The 21,271-nt window shown below is 46.1% G+C and overlaps 1 protein-coding gene across 1 annotated transcript in view; it reads left to right on the forward strand.

Moving 5' to 3' along the window:
* Nucleotides 1–19,784, forward strand: part of MAPK1 (mitogen-activated protein kinase 1) — a 104,653-nt gene extending 84,869 nt beyond the window's left edge. The window contains exons 7-9 of the mRNA XM_026487825.4: nucleotides 7,030–7,139; nucleotides 9,471–9,596; nucleotides 15,847–19,784. Coding sequence (XP_026343610.1) covers nucleotides 7,030–7,139; nucleotides 9,471–9,587 — 227 coding nt within the window. The 3' untranslated portion in view covers nucleotides 9,588–9,596; nucleotides 15,847–19,784. The remainder of the gene's footprint in view (nucleotides 1–7,029; nucleotides 7,140–9,470; nucleotides 9,597–15,846) is intronic.
* The last annotated feature ends 1,487 nt before the right edge of the window (nucleotides 19,785–21,271 follow it).

The raw sequence follows: 21,271 nt of genomic DNA on the forward strand, positions 1-21,271 counted from the left end.
GCTCTTCTGCTATGAGCCTGCTTCTTCCTCTCCTGCTCCCCCTGCTTGTGTTCCCTCTCTCTCTGAATGTCTCTCTCTGTCAAATAAAGAATAAAATCTTTTAAAAAAAATTTTTTTTTTTTTTTTTTCTGATTGCTAGAGCACCTAAGTGGCTCAGTTGTTAAACATCTGCCTTCGGCTTGGGTCATGATCCCAGGGTCCTGGGATCGAGCCCTGCATCGGGCTTCCTGCTCAGCGGGAAGTCTGCTTTTCCCTCTCCCTCTATCTGCCGCCCTCCTCCCCCCACTTGTGCTCATGCTCTCTCCATCAAATAAATAAAATAAAATCTTAAAAAAAAAAAAAAAGAAATTTCTGATTGCTGAGTCCTTTGAACAGTAGTATTGTAGATTTTTCTTTTTTTTTTAAGTGGTAAGCCTATTTTATTTTATTTTTTAAGATTTTATTTATTTATGTATTTGCAGAGAGAGGGAGAGGGAGAGAGAGGGCACAAGCAGGGGGAGGGGCAGGCAGAGGGCAGGCTCTGCCCTGAGCAAGAAGCCTGATGTGGGACTCTATCCCAGGACCCTGGGATCATGACCTGAGCCAAAGACAGACGTTTAACTGACTGAGCCACCCAGGCATCCCTGTAGTTTTTTCTTAAAAGGAGTCTAGCTTAGGATTCTCTCCAAAATCACTCCAGTGAGGGGGAAGAAATTATTCAACAGATGGTACTGGGCTAGTTGAATAACTATTTGGAAGAAAATCAATTTAAATTATTACTCACACGTCAGCGTGAGTTCCAAAAGAAATGATAATTTAATATGTTTTTAAAAATCATGCCATTAAAAGCCAACGATGCTTAGCATATTCAGTATTTTTCTGATCTCTGAATGGAGAAAGACTCTTCCTAGGCTGTAAAAACATACAAACCAAGAAAACAAACATAAGATAAAAATGGTAGATTTGATCACATAAAAGTTTAAAACTTAAAATAGATTAGATAGGTCAGGTGTGAGGAATAGGTAGAAAATGTTCCCAATTGAAAACATTTGAAGGATCCCTATTCTAAAAGTATTAATGTTAAGGCAGCACAGTGCCATGGTTTAAGCTGTGTGCTCTAGAGTCGGCCTCCTGATTTCAGATGGCCCCACCACCTCAAATCTTCGACTCTGGACAAGTTATTTAACTTCTCTGTTTCACAATTTCCTCATCTCAAAATTGGAATAAATTGCACTTCCCGCCTCATAGGGTAATTTTGGGAGAGTTACATGAATTACTAGTTTATTGTTGTTAGACTCATCATTAATATTAGTCATGCCTGAAGAACAGAGAGAAATCTAAGACCGTAATGAATAAATAAAGGAGCAAAGGACAAGAACACAATTTACATGAAGAAATAGTGAGATGAGGAAAAGTAGAAGGAACATTTTAGAGAGTGGCAGTTGAGACTTGAGTTTGGACATATTAAATTTAAGGACAACTAAAGGCTAAATGTTAATTGAATGGTTGAGGAAACTATGATGCCTCTGCTTGAAGAAATACCATAAAGTCACCAGAAGTGGCCCTTACAAAGTTTTATAGCATGGGAAAATATTAATGAGCAATAGTTACTGGGGAAATAATACAGTATTTTTTATATAAGGTGTGATCTCCACTATGTAAAAGAACCTGAGAGAGAAACCCTACAGTGTATGTCAGAAGATTAGCAGCGGTTACATTGAGCAATGGGGCTGTGCATGCTCAGGCTGAGAGATGGGATCATGGATGAGTCATTCACAGACTAGAGGGTCAGCTGTTTTGAGGCTTTCTTGGTTCCACCTCACAAGAATACTGCCAACAGTTGACGCCTAAAGGAGGACTGTGCTGGCTCTCATAACTTGACAGGTCCAGTGATGTTTGGATTCCAGCGCATAGGCCCTTTGACCAGAATCTGGACCTGTCTGTCTTTCAGTGTTGTCTTCCTGTCTGCTGTCTTTGTTACTTAGCTCTATTCTTGTGGTGCCAGGATGGGCACCAGCAGCTCCAGGTCACACTGACCTGCTTCCTGATAGTTTCAACCCCACTGTGGGATTCATTGCTTCTTTGTACTCATCCCTCACCAGTCTTTGTGGCCAAGGGAACCCAGATGAGTGTGGCTAGGCCATTGTCGCCATTCCCATGGCACAGCCAGGAGGTGTGGGCGAGCCTGAGAGCTCCCCATGGCAAGCGCAGCTCCACTGTATTAGAGGGGCAGTGGGCACTGACAGGAAAGCCAACAGTTCTTTTTCTCCTGCTTCTGTTTATTTTTTAAAATTAAGAAAAGTGCAATTCCTATAAGAAGTCTGTCTCCATTTCTCAGATAACCTCTTTGAAAAGCTCCCAGACTCTGTAGTTGCACCTATAAATACATATATTAGTTGTGAATGGGGTTATAAGCTATATACTCTTTTATTGCCTGCAGAGAGTTGTATGTATCTGAAGTTTGGGTCGGCACTCTAGGCTAAAGATTTAGGAATTTTTTCACAGATGGCATTTGGAATCATACAGAAGTTTGAGAGGGTAAGAAGAATGACATGTCAGAGCTAGAGAAGACAAACCTTCGATGGAAGAGGAGTAGGAACTCTTGAAAACTAGAAAGAACAATGGACAAAGAAAATAACTAGTGCATATTTCACAGAAGCAGTAGATGGCATCATGAGAAAGTAGATGTGCTCAGCAGTCGCCATGGAACAGAGGTTTCCAATTGAGGGATCATTGGTGACTACCTGAGAGTATTTGAGGGGCTCCTGCGTGGCTCGTTTGGTTGAGCATGTGACTCTTGGTTTTGGCTCAGGTCATGATCTTAGGGTCCTGAGATCAAGCCCCAATACCAGGCTCGTGCTCAGCCTGGAGTCTGCTTGTGATTCTCTCTACCTCTCCCTCCTCCTCAGCCCCTCCCCCCACTCATGCATGCTTGTGCGTTCTGTGTGTGTGTGTGTCTCTCTCTCTCTCGCAAATAAATTTTAAAAAGTAGTTGAAGCTCTCAGTGTGAACAGGAACTTTGAAATGGACAGTGCAGACAGAAACAGCTGGTCCAGATGAAGGGGAGCTGGCTACATGGTGTGGAGGTTTGGCTTCAAACAGGGAGAGGGTCTCCTCTTTCTACAGTAAGGATATGTGTGAATCTGGTGGAGGGACGTCCAGGAGGGTTGCTCCTGAGGACCTCTGTTTTCTCAGCACCCTCAGGAAAACCTGCACAGAGTAATGAGGTTCACGTGGCAGGAAGGGTATGATTCAAGCTGTGTGAGGTGAGAAGAATCTTAGAATAGAAAAGCAGCTGAGCAGAGATTTCCCAGGACACTGGGGGGCCTTGATAAAGATTAAAAATCTTTGGTACACAGTTCTTGATAGTGTGTTCCTTAGACCTCAGAGGTCCCCCCAGTCCTTTCAGGGTGTCCATAGGGTTAAAACTACTTTCGTAGTAACACTAAGGTGTTCTCACACTTTCTCTGTGCTGCCATCTACGCTCTGGTGCAGAAGCAGTGGTGAGTGGAACTGTCAGCACCTCAACCCAGGACAAGACAGTGGCAGTGCCATGCCCTCACCGCTAAATACCAGTGCCAACTGCATGTAAGACAGAGTGTCCCTGACAGAGCAGTAAAAAGTACTTGCTTTATTAAATCCCACCCTTCTCTCATGTCTTCTGCACATTGTGTGTGACAAAATGAGAACATAAACACATAGAGCATGTCTGCCACATACTGAATGCAGTGGTTTTTCTCAGAGAAAAGTGCTTGTACAGTTTGAACTGTGGCTGAATTAACTGCTTTTTAAGATCAATCGTCAGTAGGTTTAAAGAGCAGGGTTCTAAGACTGGTAAGTTTGAAAAGCATTGTTGCAGTGGCACAGTTTGAACAGCTAGGTCTTTTTCTCTGGCCTTACCCAGAAATTCAGGCTGAGGATGGGAGTGACAGGTTGCATGCAGCCTTGATCTCGGATGAGAGTTTTGCTGGATCGGTGAGATGGACCTGCAGTGGTGCTATGGAGAGCCAATCATATGACTCACCCCAGGGTCTGTGCTGAGATGGGAAGGAAAAAAAGCTGATGGACCAGAAGGGCAGGGTCTTGTTGCTGTGTACCACTGAAATTAAAGAGAATGCGTGGGGTTCTAGGAGGCTACCAAGGAGAGTCGGGGATCATGGTCAGATGTAATCCCATCCTCGAAGGGACTTCCAGTCTTTTAGGGGAAATAAAACCTATATCCAAGGAAGCATACACACAAGCAGAGTGATTCATGCCATCTTAGTAGTGCCAGTGGATTGCTGTGTGGCGTGGGAGGAGGGAGGCTGGGCACTCTCACTGTGGGATCAGCACCTGCCAGCTGCTTCCCGTTTCTCTCCTTTTCTCCTTCTGTAGCTGTGAATAATGCAGAAATAGCACTAGCAATAAAAGGAAGCTGGAGATGCAGTTATTTTTCAAGTAGCAAAAAAAAAGCTATCTTCTTTTGCAATTTTTGCCTCTAGGTTTAAGGGCCTGGAATTTAACTCGAAGGAACTAAAAGGTCTATTTTAGAGCTGCTTAAGCTGCCAAATACCAGCTGCCTTGAAGTGCTTCCCTACTTAGTACCAGCAAGATCTGGAGGGGGACGTATCCCCCAATGGCTTAGAAATAATGCTGTCAGAATCTGACTGTGGCCAGACCCTCCTGGATTTTCCTGACGGACGGTGTCTTAATTGGACAAAAGGCCAAATGACTTCTGATCTCTCAAGAAAGTTCTTGGGGAGGGGTGCCTAGGTGACTCAGTTGGTTAAGCGTCTGATTCGGTTTTGGCTCAAGTCATGATCTTGGGGTCCCACATCAGGCTCTGCGCTCAGTGTGGAGTCTGCATGGGATTCCTCCTTCCCCCTCTGTCCCTGCACGCACACGTGCACGCTCTCTCAAATTAATAAATGAATGAAATCTTAAAAAAATAAGTTCTTGGGGAATATCTATGAGTTCTTTTGTGGTGGGGGAAACGGTGGAGGGGAGCAGTCAGTGTTTGGGAACAGTGGGTAGGGTAGGGTTACTATCTGTGTTACGGATAGTTGGACTCTAATACCCAGCAAGTGGTATGTCAGGTGCTCACATATCTGCTAGGGGTTCGGCGGGACTTGTACTGGGGCCAGAAGCGCCTGAGTTATTGACCATTGTGCTACACTATCCTGACTCTTGAGAGAGCTGCCTCTGAAACCTAGCCTGTTCGTGAGCCCCCGAGACCCCGAGTTATGGCTGCAGTGATGAATACCTCTCCTGTCCAGACAGTGCTTTAGTCAACACCCTAGATTCCTAAGAGCATCCTCTGCTCCGAAAAGTTCTCCAGCCTATAAAGCAAAATGTCACTGTTCCCTACTTTCCTACGGTACACTCAGGTGTATTGAAAAGATTATAGATAGAGGCAAATTCGAAAGTGTACTATTTGTAGAAATGCACTATGTAAAAAACTTTTACAGTTTGTTTTGTGGACATGAGAGAAGTTCTGTGTTGCGTGGAATTTCTCATGACAGTCCAGCATGTGGTTTACCACATTTATTATCTCCCAGTTGTCTTAAAGATTAAGGGTGGGTGACATGCAACAAAGGAAGTCACAGGTAGTAGCCAGAGCTGAGTATGCACATGCAGGCACGCACACGCATGCGTGCACGTGCACACACATCCTCTCCTGCTGGGCTTTCAGTCACCTCAGGCAGTAAGGGGCTGCCTCCTCGTGCTTTCCGGAGGTTGACTTCCTGGCACACAAGCGGTCAGGCACTTCAGATTCAGACAGTGTACTGGCCTGCTGCTCTCCAGGGTTGAACACCTTCTCTAGTGAGTAAATGATTTAGATTATTTTCCTTTATCGTTCTACTCTCGGGACTTAGTGAAACGTGCTAATTTGCAGATGGATGAGATCGACGACCTAAGAAGTTATCACTGTAAGAAACAAGACTTTGTTGAGTAGATAGCAGTGTTTTCATTTTTGGTTTTATTTTATTGATCACTGTGTTCTCTAAAAAAAATGTTTTTTATATCACCTAGTCATTTTTCAGACTTGGAATAGATTTTCAGACTTGTTCCTTGGAGTCCTTAGATTTTTCAGGGGTGCCTCAGAGCTGTGAGCTAGCACTTAAAAGAGCTGGGTAGCTCCTTACCTACTCCCTGTAGAGAGCCTTCAATTTGAGGAAAGGACCTGTTACCTAAATTAGAAACCACTGTTCTGAGCATCGTTAAATAAAAGCACACTTTTTTTTTTTTTTTAAGATCAGTAATGTCTTTTTTAGCGTGTATTCTTTCTCATTGAAACTTGCTCCTGATATTAAATACAGGAACTGTTCGGTCACATTTCCCTTAACCCATGTTCCGGCCTCTGTCAGCCAGGACCTTTGGCTTTCCCCTTGGCTTGAAGTAGTGCCTGGACACTAGCTGTGGAGGCCACCAGGGTAAGCTATTCATTAGCTGTCCCTCCCTCTTGGTCCTTTTGATCCCACACTTGCTTCTATCCCTGCACTCTCTACATGGAGGAAATGTTCAGCTGCTGACTCCTGACCAGATCAAGAAAGATGTCAAGCTGCAGAGTGAGCCAGGGGGCCTGTGCTTCACACATGGATCTCAGCCGGGACCTGGAAACCATATAGGAGGACAAGTGACCATTGCCTTCTGTGACCTTGGAGGCCTACTCTATGTGTTGAAAGATAAATTGACCATTGCAGAGAGGACTTTGGAGTTGTCTTAAGAGATATACATATATAACACATTACCTTCGGATGCCAGCAGAGCAGAGTAGTGATTTAGGAGAAGTTCAGGTTTTGTAGGCAGAGTTGAATTTGAACCCTGGTCTTCCACTTTTAGCCTTTGGCTGATCACGTCACCTTTCTGAGTCTGGGTCTGCGATTGTCAGATGGTCACAGTGTCAAGAAGCTCAGAGAGATAATAGGCATCCAGTGTGCTGGCTCTTCTCCCCATGGCGATGCTTAGTTCCATTGTTTTGTGGGTCAAGTTTACTTAAGCAGGAAATGGAAAGTAATTCAGTAAATGTTCCTTTGGTTTCTCACCACTGCAAAACCTTTCTCTTTGTAGCTCTGGATTTACTGGACAAAATGTTGACATTCAACCCTCACAAGAGGATTGAAGTAGAACAGGCTCTGGCCCATCCATATCTGGAGCAGTATTATGACCCAAGCGATGAGGTAAGACCCGTACTCCTGGCTGCTTCCTCAGGGATATCTATCAGCCAGCAGTAGGCCCAACCAGGAAGGGCCCAGATGTCATGCTTAGATTGATCCTGAGTGGTATGTGGTGCCACACCTGGTCCTGTCAGTAGCCCACATCGTCGACCTTGAGGACTAGTGCTGTCAGCACAGCTTGAAACTTCCCCACCCCACCCCCCAAGCCCCTTTTATCTTAGAAAGCTTCCTCCAGGCCACCTGCAGCAGGGTGGGGCTGCGGAAATGGATGAATAAAGGGGAGCACAGATAAACAAGGGGTCCAAGGCTGGAGGCCATTGTCATGGTTTGTGACAGGAAGAGGTCCCTAAATCAGAGTGCTTGCCTGAGGGTGAGAAGGAGGCCAGCTGCCTGCTTGGGGAGGCGCATTGCAAAGCGAGGGGGGGTCAGCTTGGACAGTCCCCACTGTGGCTTGATGACTTCGTGTCTGTTGTGCCTCCTTGGGGATGGGAACACAAGAGCTTCTTGTGGTGAGAAATGAGTCCAGAGATGGATGTGGCAGGCCTCTGGCATGCTGGACAGCCAGGTAACGATACTGCGTGTCATGTCCTCTCCAGGAAAGTCCCGGTTCCCTGGCCTCTTTGAGTCTTCTGGGGCTTTATTCTCTGGACAGTAATGAAGAAAAATGCAATATGAACCAAAGTTTGGATCTTTCTAGTTGAGGCTCATGTATAGTCAGCAAGCCTTGACACTTGTTTTAAAAGGGGGAGATCCAAGCAGAGTGTGTTAAAGGGGAAAGTGGAAGAGAAAGGGAAAAGAGATAAAAGCTAAAAACTGATAAATGAAAGAGAAAGAAGAAATCAAAAAGAGAAAGTATTTCCTAATCAGACCCCTTCCATCTCTGTCCCCTCCCCTCAGAAATAATGGGGGCAGCTTGCAAAGATACCTACAACATAGTAAATAATAGGAAAGGAGGGGAGAGTGTAAGGTTTGGGTTTCTGACTAGCTCTGTGAGCCCCCCATGTCCTAATCGTGAGCCTGGGTGGTACCCCAAACCAGAGTAGGGGGTTGGGAAGACCAGAAGGATGGCATATGTAGGACACCAGTGTGACCCCACACATGGAGCTGCCCTTCAAAGAGGGCTAGCTGCTTATTTTTCTCTCATGGACATGAATCCTTTTCCCCCTTTCAAAGAAGCCAGTGCTTAGTGCAGAGTTTGGTGTCCATGTTTCCTTACCCCTAAAAGCCTGGCTGTGAGGATTGCATAGATAAAATCTAGGAGTGCCTGGTAACTACTGGGCATCCACTGATTGATAGCGGGAATCCTCATCAGATTCATCCTAGAACATTGGGTTAGTTTGGGGGTACCTAAAAATCAAAATATAAATAATATCAATTGACTGATTTCCTTTTTCAGCTATATATATGAATTCCTTGACAGAGACACTTTAAATATGTACTTTTTTTATTTTAAGGTTTTTTATTTATTTATTTGAGAAGGAGAGAGAGAGAGCAAGCACACAGGCGGGGAGTAGGAGCAGAGGGAGAGGGAAAAGCAGACACCCCACTGAGCCAGGGATGTGGGTCTGGCTGATATGGGGCTTGATCCCAGGACCCTGAGATCGTGACCTAAGCCAAATGCAGACACTTAAGTGACTGAGCCACCCAGGCGCCCCTTAAATATGTACTTAAATAGCCTTCTGATTAGTTACAGAGTGTGCTGAAAAATAAAAATGAAAACTTGCAGAAAACTATGACACAGATCACTTGGTAGTCTTGTTACACAGATACTAAGATTTTGGAATATTTTCTTCTCGGTCTTATATTTCTGTATCTAAATTTTTTTAAAAAATAGGTTCATTTTGTTTAACACAAATGTGCACATTTCCCCATGATATTAATCTTCCTTACAGCTTCATTTTTCATGGCTCCATAATATTTTTTATATGAAGGTAACTGTAATGTATTTAGTCAAGTACATTGATTTGAGTATCATGGTTTTTGATTGTATAAATGTATCACCACCACCCCCACAACAGCAAATTTCTGTTACTTTAACACTTAGTGCCTTAAAAATTTGAGAATGATTTTGGGATTAGTGATAAATTCAGAAGAATGCTCAAAGTGGATTTAGTTTCTCCCCCTCCATTTACTACACGTTCATACAATATGCACCTTTTGGAACGCATAGATGGGACATGGATGCACAGACGCTTTATCACAGCTCTTGGTTTCCGTAGATGTCAGTGCTGCTGTATATGTTTCAGAGTCGAAGCCACAGACATCATGAATCCGTGCATGACTACCTCCACCATAACCATTCTTGTCTGCTTCGTGTTCTGTGCTCTCCTACAGCCCATCGCTGAGGCGCCATTCAAGTTTGACATGGAGCTGGATGACCTGCCCAAGGAAAAGCTCAAAGAGCTCATCTTCGAAGAGACAGCTAGATTCCAGCCGGGATACAGATCTTAAATTTGTCAGGTACCTAGAGCTTTAACAGCACAATAAACCCTGGCAGGGGAAAGAGAATATAAATTAAATGTTATTAAAAAGAAAGATTTCCGGGGCGCCTGGGTGGCACCGCGGTTAAGCGTCTGCCTTCGGCTCGGGGCGTGATCCTGGCGTTCTGGGATAGAGCCCCACATCAGGCTCCTCTGCTGGGAGCCTGCTTCTTCCTCTCCCACCCCCCCTGCTTGTGTTCCCTCTCTCGCTGGCTGTCTCTATCTCTGTCGAATAAATAAATAAAATCTTTAAAAAAGAAAAAAAAGAAAGATTTCCTGGAGTTCCATGTGGAAGCTTCCTGTGCTTAAGTCAGAAAGTCTGGTGAACAATGCAGTGGTATCGGTAAGATTTTCAAAAAATTGTGTTCAAGAAAGAAGGAAATGCAGATCTTGATTCTAGAGAACACGCAGAAAGAGGAGAGAGAATAGTGTGGGAACTCGAGTGAGCGGAGGAGTGAGAATTGTGTTCAAGTCTGTAGAAATGAGCAGTGAAGTCAGGAATGACAACCAAGGGCTGACGCATGTGCTGGAGAAATGCTTTGGGCAGAGTGGCCTGGGGAGGGGCTGGAGGTGTTTTTCCACAGACAGCGGTGTTGCGTGCAGCCCGCCGACAACTGGCCGCGGGGCTGCTATGCCTGTGCCGCCGGAACAGGAGGCTCCCTGAGGGCGGAGAGAGGAAGGGGTCTGTGGCAGTCTGCATCTGATAGAACTGTATCTCTGCTCTATTCTTCCCTGCCCTGTCCATTCTCTTTTCGTACGTTAGGATCTAGAGACGATGGTTCAGGCTGAGGGTTGGCCGTACCAAGGCTCAAAAGCAGAAGCTGCTCGGGATATTTCACACAGAGGGCGTATAACTGGTCAGAGGGCATTAGAAGGGCCGGAAAGCCAAAGGTGGGGTTACCTGCAGATTAGTAACCCCAGGAAGCTGTTCCTGGAGGCCTCCAGCTAAAGGAACAGAAGTAACATGGTGTTAGCCAGGATCCTGCATCACACAGCGAGGGTGCTGGGCAGCTGCTGTAACTGCAGCTGTTAGAGCATCACCATTGCTAAGAAGGGGTCAGGAGCCTCTCCTGCCACCGATGTGGGGGATCTCTGGAGCCTGAAGCCGCCATTACCATCCAGTGCCTCTGAAACCAGGAGCCTCCCTCCTCCTGAAAAGTCATGTGTCACTAAGAAGCAGAAAAAAAGGAAACCTGGCTTTTCCTGTGTGTGCTGGCTGTTGGCAGAATCTCTTCAGAAGCCAGTCAGCAATGAAGTGCAACAGTGCAGTTGACAAGCTCCCAGCCCTGTCGTTAAGAACAGGGGAAGGGTGGAAAGGATCTGAGAACAGACATGGCCAGCTCAGCCTCAGCCATGCAAGCCAGGCAGAGTAAGGCTGGGAACCGGGAGAGAGTACACTCTGCTAGTGTGGGGGACAGAAAATGGGGTTTTCAGAAGTCTGGTATCTAAGCTTGGAGGGTTGGAGGAGGAGACTGGATGGAAGATGAGCTCAAAATTAATCTGTGAGCTTCCAGACCGGAGGGCTAGAGGCTTGGACGAGGGTTGTAGAGGCGAGAAGCGGTGTTCGGGAGAGTGGGGGGAGGGCAAAGTCTGAAAGACTCCAGATTTCCTAACCCTAGTACCTGACACTGGACATGTCCTAGAAGACAAACTTCAAGTGACGTGTGGAAGAAGCACGGGCTTACGGACATTAGGAGCCCTTGGGGAAGTGTCTGAATGAGAGCGGGAGGCTGTTAACAGGAGGCTGAGGAGGACAGTCTAGCAAGGCTTGGTTTCATTTCTCCTTTCGTTCCCCATGATGTGACAACCTATTAAAGTGTTTGCTGTGTGCAGTGATCTACAAGGTCACTCGCTGATGGGAAGGCAGACCCCGGGACCCAGCCATTTCACTCCTTAACTGGAGTCTCCTTGGGTTCTCCTTCCCGGTCCCTTTGCTTGGTGCTCGCAGTGGAAGGGGTCCTCTCTCTCCCAGAGCCTGCTCTCTCCCTTCCCTGTGTCTGCACAAGGTCAGATCACCTGCCTCGGGGTTTTATAGATAGTTTTATCTGGCCCTTTACAGGAACAGGTGTTCTGAGCCCTGGCCTAGAATACTGAGCTGAGCTACTTCGACTGCTTCACAATCCCTTTAACAGCTCATTTTCCTGAAGTCTGTTGGGGGCCTCTGTTTTTCTCCATCTTTTTCTTGTTGAGTTCACACATACTGCGTGCTTCCTCTGGGACAGGGACGTGTGGGGAGCAGGGCAAACAAACCTAAACCTGGCCTCAAAGGAGCACATGGGTTAGTAGGGGACAAAGACACACAGAACTACCACGCATGTTTTTAGTGTGAAAGAGAGTGTCAGGAAGGGGGCATTCCGCTGTCCGGGGAGGTTCCCAGCAGTGCGGGGCCAGGGAGTCAGGCCCGTGTGGGAGACTGAAGCCCAGGGTTACCGAGGAGCCCGCCTCTCCCTCACAGGCATCTTCGGCAAAGACCTGAAGCATCAGGGCAGGTGACTCTAGGGCAGTAAGGATATTGGGTAACCTCAGAGAGCAGATACCCTTGGGACCGCTGGCACGGCTACTGGAAGAAAAGGGCAGTGTACCCGCCAGGGGAACAGAACAAAGGCGAGCATGCTCCTGGGCTGCAGGGCGCAGCCACCTGCTGGCCTGCTGTCTCCTGAAGTCCGAGTTAGCAGATGGAGGCCATGGCGGCTGTCAGGGTCTACCCCAGTTCTGAGAGTCCAGGACTAGGGCTTGTTACCAGGGACACAGATGGCAGAGATGGTCACTCTGTGTTTACTTCACTTTCTCCATGGGAGCAAAAGGCATGGTACTTGCTTATAGCCTTTTCCCCCCTACTTTTTGTTACTGAATTATAATTGGCATATTATATTAGCTTCAGGTGTACAGCATAATGATTTGATTATTGTACATCAAAAATAACCACCTCAGTAGATCTAGTTACTTCCAATGTTTTTTAAATTACAATTTTCAACTATTCTGAAAAGTTGAGTTTAATAATAGAAACCCACATTCCGACCACCTAGATTCTGTGATTAACATTTTGCGACATGCTTTGTCACATATCTGTCCATCTGTTCCTCCGTCCACCTGTCAGTCTATCTTGTCTTACGCATTTCAAAGGTTGCCAACATCTAGATGGGCTTGTAATTTAGTAATCTAGAAGACAGAAGTGGATCCAGAGGAAGGTAGGGCCGGGGGCATGCATTAAATTGTGGGCCAGGTTCTTTCACAAACATTTTCTTTTGATGCTCACAGCAACATTGTCTGAAGTCAGCACACAGCCCATGTTTATGATTGAGGAAACTGAAGATTGCAGGGGTTTAAGCGTTTTGCTGAAGATTATACACTGGTGGCAAAGTTAGACAGCTCTGGGTCTTTGGACCCACAACGCCATTTTCTTGTAAGTTCCATACCTGCCTTGCAGTAGTTCTGTGCCCTGGAAGAGGTTGAGGAACTCGTTCACAATACTGTGCCGCAGTGTTACTGAGTTCCCAGCCTGCAGCAGTGAGATCAGAAGCTACAACTGGACAATCAGGGAGGTACAGGTGCTGGAACATTCAGGGATGTTAACGAAAGGTGATGTTGACTGCCCAGCTACATAGGAAAGAACTGGAAAACATGCCCACACAGGACCTCAGAGCACAGCCATGGGGACGCCTTTGGGGGAGGAGATGGTAAAGACTACTCCAGAGGAAGCCCCAGGTGTCGCCTGCTTGCCTCGTCACAGGCTTTACTGTTGCCCTGAGTGGTCTGAAAGGTTCAGGAGGTGTTCATTCTGTTTTATTTAAGTGGGTCGGTTTTAGATAAGCCTCCTGTTTGAAGAGGCTGGTGAAGGTAGGTGCCTGACTTCCTCCTCTGCCTGTTGGTGAATTTTCTCAGACTGATTAATTTCTCCCAGCCAGTAGGTTTTTTGTGGGGTTTTTTTTGTTTTTTTTTTTTAAGATTTTATTTATTGATTTGACAGAGAGAGACAGCCAGCGAGAGAGGGAACACAAGCAGGGGGAGTGGGAGAGGAAGAAGCAGGCTCCCAGCAGAGGAGCCTGATGTGGGGCTCGATCCCAGAACGCCGGGATCATGCCCTGAGCCGAAGGCAGACGCTTAACGACTGAGCCACCCAGGCGCCCCCCAGCCAGTAGGTTTGGCTGCAGTCCAGAACAGCGGACCTCTAGAGGGAGGTCATTTCCCATGTCTGAGTCCATCTCCTTGTCACAGAGTTGGGTTGTAACCACCATCCTTCCTGCCCTCTTGAGTGGTGATGAACGCCGTCTTGCCTGAAAGTGCATTGTGAAATGGCAGAGTGACATCCTGCCAGATCATACTAGCAAACATTTCACAACAATAAGGGCCTCTCCAAAGAGAAGATCTGTTTTGTTTGTATTTTGACACACTTAGTTACCCTCCCAGCCATCTCAAGCAGGTTTCCTCATCAGAACCAAGAACACAAGCTGATTTGAGTGGTAATGTCTCACTTCTCCCTGGGATGATAACAAAACTAGTGGAGACCTGAGGATGAACTTAATTCATTACATATGGCAGTGGTTCTCAAAACTGTGGTCCATCTGTGCCCTACCCCCTAACAGTCTGTGTTTTAACAAGCTCTGCAGAGGGTTCTGATGCTCACCCTTGAGAACTATTAGCCTATAAAGGGTTCGAGTAGATTTGATTTGTAATATAATCTCTTCAAGTAAAATAGAGGTATTACAATAATGAAGGGGGGACATGTGCTGCTTATGCTTTGTTGGTGTGACACTCCTAGTGGACCTGTTGCAGGTGGCACATGTGCAGACATCTGGAGAGCCAGGTGGGCCCTGTCACGTGTAGTAAATGAGTGACGGCTATCTTCAGGGTGCCACCTGCAGTCTTTCAGGGTGCCGTCCTGGAGGCCTGGTGGGGCAATTGCTGTCAGATCACCTCAGACGTAGGTGATGAGACCCATCTCCTGCTCTTGGGACCCATGCCAGGGCTCCCTGCCTCAGCAGAATCCAGGCCAGCCAGCCTCACACTTCCAGCCAGTACTTCATTTTGCTTGTCCTGCTTTGTTGCAGTCACAGGGAACTTGAGTTGTTATAACAACACACTTGGCTCTGTGTGGTTGATTCTGTCCCAACTGGACGTCCAGAGAGGAAAAGAGACTTGGTAAGAATAGGAGGCAGCAGGGGAGCCTGGCTGGCTCACTTAGTGGAATGTGTGACTCTTGATCTCAGGCTTGTGAGTTTGAGCCCCACATTGGGCATAGAGATTACTTTAAAAAAAATTTTTTTAAAAAGAATAGGAGGTCACAAACAAACATTGTGTAAATGCGTGTTCTTTCTCTTTCTTTCTTTCTTTCTTTCTTTCTTTCTTTCTTTCTTTTTTTCTTTTCTTTTCTTTTCTTTTCTTTTCTTTCTTTTTTTTTAGGAGGGGGAAGGGAGAGGGAGAAGGAAAGAATCTTAAGCAGGCTCCATGCCCAGCGTGGAGCCCAATGTGGGGCTTGATCTTACAACCCTGAGATCATGACCTGAGCCAAAAGCAAGAGTCGGACACTTAACCAACTGAACCACGCAGGCTCCCCAAATGTGTGGGATTTCGGGTTTTTTTTCCCCCAAGATTTTATTTATTTGAGAAAGAGCATGAGTGAGAGAGCACAAGCAGAGGGAGGGGCTGAGGGAGAGGGAGAAGCAGGCTCCCCACTGAGCAAGGAGCCTGATATGGGGCTCAATCCCAGGATCCCTGAGATCATGACCCGAGTCTAAGTCCGATGCTTAACCGACTGAGCCACCCAGGTGCCCCGCCAAATGTGTGTTCTTTACAAAGACCTTCAGAGCCTGGTTTTGACCACTGGACTGGTGGGTATTCCAGTTAATAAAAGGCAGCTTAAGAACACGGAAGCCTGCCGAGCTGCGAGCGCACGTGCGTGCACGTGTTCCCTGTGAGTGTCACGGAAACCTCCTCTGAGGCGCCCAGGGAGAGGCGCCTGCACACTGCGGGCAGAGCCCACCCCTTCAGAGCTGCCCTGTGATGCGCACGCCCGAGTGGTTCCAGGTGAAGTGACCTTTTTGCAGGAGTCTTTTTTTTTTTTTTTTTTTTTTTTTTTTTTGCTTCCCCCCACACACACACATACTTTTCCAGTTTTCATAATGTTCGTCCATTCTTTTCACTTCTCCATTTTCCTAATGCTGCTGCTGATGTTGCTTTAATGTGGGTCATTCTTAACTCATAGGCTTGTTTGTTTGTTTATTTTTCAATAGGACAAGGGCTCAGAGGACTGGACGTGCTCAGACATCGGTGTTGTTCTTCCCAGTTCTTGACCCCGGTCCTGTCTCCAGCCCGTCTCGGCTTATCCACCTTGACTCCTTTGAGCCGTTCGGAGGGGCGGTTTCTGGTAGTTGTGGCTTTTATGCTTTCAAAGAATTCCTTCAGTCCAGAGAACTGTTCCTGGCATCCCTGTGTGTGTCACCACTGGTGACCTGTGGCAGTATGTACTTTTGGTGCACCTACTGCTTACCGTTGCTTTAGTCACTAATCGCTTTCTGGTTTGAAAGATGCAGTGGTTCCTCCCTCTCCTGAATCCTTCCTACGTGCCGCCCTGCTGACCCATGCAGTCACACCAGAGATAGTTCTTTCCAGATTGGCTCTCGTCACTGGCATCTCACTTTATGATAGGGAAGGCTACTACCTAGGGCACTTTAAGTCAGTGACAGCCCCTTATTTGCACTTCACCTTTTCCCCGTCAGCGTTTCCTCAGAGCAGGAGCATGTGGAAACACCTGGGATGTCGTTGCAGCCTGCAGCAAGTGTTCCCGTCTCGGGAATCTTTGGGGGCACTTGCCCGTGTCTTTTCTCATACCCTGTTAGTCACTAACATATTTAAGGTTTGTGCTGTTTGCCCAGCTTTTAGAAAACTCGATCATTTTTCTAAATAAAAGAAGTACTGCACCCAGCAACTTCCTTCTGTAGATTTACTGTGGTTTCTTACACCATTTGTAGAGGTATAACACCTGCCCCGATGTGTTATCTGCAGTACTGTTCGCAAGGCTTACACAGAAAGATTTAATGTGGCAGCTGCATTCGGGATTTAGTGAGAGATGGACACAGGTCACAGCAGGGCACTAAGAAAAGTGTGTGGAGAAGCAGCCAGCAGGCCAGCCAGACGTCACGGGGCAGAGCTGCACACACGGGTGGACACATACCCCCGAGCTCCTTCACACCACGTGCCACGTTCAGTGTAGCCACATTCAATGCCTCAGGATTTAGCAGAGAGGAGCCCTGCGTCTTTAAATGAGAAAGTGTACAATTCTTTTTTCTCCTACAGCATGTCAGCATCTCAAGTTCATTTTTCAACCTACAGTATAACAATTTGTAATAAAGCCTTCATGAGCTCATGACATGAAGCACTGTTCTGTCGTCAAGTACTCTCAAATGTTTCTGATACTGCTAAGACCATGAGAAAAAGCTAGCACTAAGTCATGTTTGGAGCTCTATCCCGTACTATCCTGATCTCTTTAAGTATTTGTTCCCGCCACTGTACGCTGTGGCGTTGACTTGGTGTTCTGTCCCAGTGCGGTGCCTCCTCTTGACTCCCCCACTGCTCTCTCTGTGGTGAGAAATTTGCCTTGTTCAATAATTACTGTACCCTCGCATGACTGTTACAGCTTTCTGTGCAGAGATGACTGTCCAAGTGCCACATGCCTATGATTGAAACGAAAAATTTATTGTTACCTCTGAGTTTGTGTTCCACGGAAATGCTATCCAGCAGATCACTTAGGAAAACTAATTCTATTTTTAGCTTTTCATTTCTCAGCTGTCCTTTTTTTTCTTGTTTGATTTTTGACAGCAATGGAGAATGGGTTATATAAAGACTGCCTGCTAATATGAACAGAAATGCACTTGTAATTCATGAAAATAAATGTACATCTTCGATCTTCATATTCATGTTAAGATTCAGTGTCGGTTTCCTCTGGATCAGCGTGTCCAAAAGGACAACAGTCAGTTTCAGTCTGTGCTTGGAGCAGAAATCCTTGAGGGCCTCCCCTTCCCACCCGGGGAACTGCCCCAACACTGGTTTACAGAAGATGATTCACAAGGCATTTCTACAGGGTCCTAGTTTCCCTTTGCACAGCAGAGAATCAACTCTGACATGTTCCTTTACTCAAATCATAGGTCTAAAGTACTATGTCAGACTCTGATGAAGACGCCCAAACGTCTCAGGTTGGATTCTCTGGTTCTTTCTAAAGAGGGCCTGCCTGTGTGCCCCAGAAATGCTGCTGGGCATGGCTGGGTGCTGGGAAGGACGGCCCAGTGCCACTTGGCCCACACCAACCGACCCAGGGTGCCGATCTTCACACCTCACAGGTTAACAAAGGACGGCTGACTCAGCCTCAGAGATCGGAGCCACATCGAGATTCTTGCCGTAAAATATGTGATTTTCATCTCCGTGCTCAGAGCTGCCGTGTAAAGGTCTGTACGGCATTGATAGGGTAGAGGTTTGACTGTTACCTGATACATTGGTGAGTCAGTTTTCATTTTCAAAGAAGCATTGACAGTTTTCTTACTCTTGTTTCTTTGTCCTTTTTAAGTGGAATGTTAGTATTATGAGGTTAATCTGCAGTCCTCTAAACAGAAAGCCATAGCCTTGGTTACTAATACCTGAGGACTGCAGGCTGTCCCATCCCCCTCGCTGGTACTGTGGAGTCAGATTGGCATGAAACCACTAACTGCATTCTAGAATCACTGCAGCTGTAAATTGTGTGCTTTCTATTAATCATGCCAAACTTGGTTTAACAGGTCGGAGAATTATCGTAATCAAGGTGTGAAAAGTACTAGCTATTATGTGTGATAGGCTTGTCATTTGGATCTTACATCTCTAAAAATATACCGCTTAGGTCATCCGAATTCCTTACTGGTGATACCGAATGCCTCCATTCTTAGTATGCTCAGAGAAGCTTTCAGACTAATGGCTTTTTTGGTGTCTAAAAAGTAAGCAAAAAATTCCTGTTGAAACATTCCAACCTTTTCATTTAGTATGAAACACAATACCTAACCAAGCCAGTGGAGTGGATCTGAGAGAACTCATGACGACTCTGTGCTGACACAAGTCTTCAGAGCTGATGGAGACACGCAGACCATCTTGATGCATGGGTCGAAGCATATCGTTGTGTTCATGTGCAGTACGCAGCGTGCGGTGTGTTCACAGTCCGTCGTGCTGCTGCAGGCACGGGTGACGGGTGTGCAGGGTCCTGTCAGCTTTTGGAGCCACGCATGGCTCATCACTGGTTGTATCTAAGTAGGGAGTCACACATGTATGCTGCCCACACCGCATGCCACATAATGTTCAGACCATTCAGAGGAGACTGTTTTACCTTTATTTGCTTATATGTTAATACGGTTTTTAAATTGGTAACTTTTATATAGTATGGTAACAGTATGTTAATACACACATATGCACACATGCTTTGGGTCCTTCCATAATACTTTTATATTTGTAAATCAATGTTTTGGAGCAATCCCAAGTTTAAGGGAAATATTTTTGTAAATGTAGTGGTTTTGAAAAATCTGAGCAATCCTTTTGCTTATACATTTTTAAAGCATTTGTGCTTTAAAATTGTCATGCTTGTCATGCCGGTGTTTGAAATATGATACTCCTATAGTGCAGATGAGAAGCATGTAACAGTAGCTATGTGGTCTCTCTCACTGTAATCCGGTTCCGCATCACGGATCGGAAGCGACTGGGAAACCAGAGGGGATTCTCTGGGGTTGCACCAGGTTTACCTAAAGCTTGTTGCCTTTTTTGTGCTGTTCATCCATGTAGAGCACTCGAGAAAGTTCTGAAACTGCTTTGTATCTGCTTTGTACTGTTGGTGCCTTCTTGGTATTGTACCCCAAAACTCTGCATAGATTATTTAGTATAATGGTAAGTTTAAAAAAATGTTAAAGGAAGATTTTATTAAGAATCTGAATGTTTATTCATTATATTGTTACAATTTAACATTTATTTGTGGTATTTGTGATTTGGTTAATCTGTATAAAAACTGTAAGTAGAAAGGTTTATATTTCATCTTAATTCTTTTGATGTTGTAAACGTACTTTTTAAAGATGGATTATTTGAATGTTTATGGCACCTGACTTGTAAAAAAAAAAAACTACAAAAAAAATTAGAATCATTAAATTGTGTCCCTGTGTTACCAAAATAACATAGTACTGCGCATGTATAGCTTAATTGGAATTTCATGTGTGAACATAGGAAGTCGTCTAGTCCTTTATTACAATGCTTCCCAAATAAGCGTGTTCGTAATTTGACTTTGCTTATAGTAATCAGTGATAGAACCATAAACTGGTGCTTCTGAAGGCCAGTGGGATTTTAGTGCTCCATCAGGTTTTCCAGATCGTTCTTCAGTCGCTTGGCTCTAGAGGGGGGAAGACAGCAGTGCTGGGAGTCCTGACACAGCGCCCATGTGCGCCTCTTCTCATCTTCCTAAACTTCAACGACTCTGCTGCCAGGGCAGGTATCCCTGGCAGCCTCTCTTTTCAGACCAAGATGTCACGAATGTATTAGGGACTCTGGGACGTTTGGTTCTTCTCAATATTGGGCATCGTGCAGTGACTTACAGGACAAAAATGTTGGAAGATTTTCTGGTGTGGTGGTGTAGAAAGAGCACAGGCTTCGGGCCCATAACTCTGGGTTCAGAACCTGCCCTCTGCTGAGAACTGCAGCTGGCTCTGAGCCGGTCATCGTGCTGTTCGTGCTTCAGTCTGTGCGCTCAGACCTCGACTGGAGAGTGGAACTTCGCATGTTATAAAGATCATACAGATGCATTTTAGGTTTCCAACCCAGTACCTGAAAACAGAGTAAATAGCAGATCTTCCTAAATGCTTGCTTTCTTTCTTTGTTTTTGTTTGTTTGTTGTAAGGTAGCACTGTGACATCTGCTGACTGAACTGCCTGCTTTCTATTAATCTGAGCGGGGAGGACCTGTGTGAAACTTTATTCAGGGAGATGAGCTGATCTTGCCTAAACTGATGGGTATTTGGAACGCTCATTGGATTATCGCACTCACTTTCCCTTTGAGAGGTCAACACTCTTTGTAGTTGTAATCCTGTAGTTTTAACGATCATCTTCCTTATTCAGCGTAAGGAATTAATAATCCTCTCTTTTCCACATTATTAATCATGAGGAGCTCCGCAGCCAGTCCAGTTGGCAGTATAGACTCGCATCTTGGTTGGTTCTCTCTTTAATTAGAACCAGAGCGTTCAGAGCTGGCCAGTGGCCACAGAGCGCCTCTCTGGGAAGAGCAGTAGCCAAGCCCAGGTCGTGGGGTTGCAGAGCAGGTGGAGGCAGGTGCAGACCCCTGTGGAGCCCCAAGTGTAGAGGGAGGGAGAGGGATTGGGTGTGTCCACAGGGGAGCAGTGAAGGGAAGGTTTTCATGGGTGATGGGCTTTACCACATTGGAGTCTGAGGAAGGAGACGCAGAGAGGGGACAGTGCTACTGGGCCTCACAGGGTTGAGGGCCAGGGAAGGGGTGGGTCAAGGTGGACGTGGCACAAGGGGCTCTTTTCTCTGAGCCTGGCACCAAGGAAAGGTGAAGACAAAGGTCCTTTGAGGAAAAGGTAGAGAGGAGGAAATGGGATGAGGTGGTGCCCCGTGACAGACGTTTTTTAGAGTGGGGAGCAGGGTGTCT

Source organism: Ursus arctos, unplaced genomic scaffold (assembly GCF_023065955.2).
Source record: "Ursus arctos isolate Adak ecotype North America unplaced genomic scaffold, UrsArc2.0 scaffold_34, whole genome shotgun sequence".
In the NCBI taxonomy this organism is placed as follows: domain Eukaryota; kingdom Metazoa; phylum Chordata; class Mammalia; order Carnivora; family Ursidae; genus Ursus; species Ursus arctos.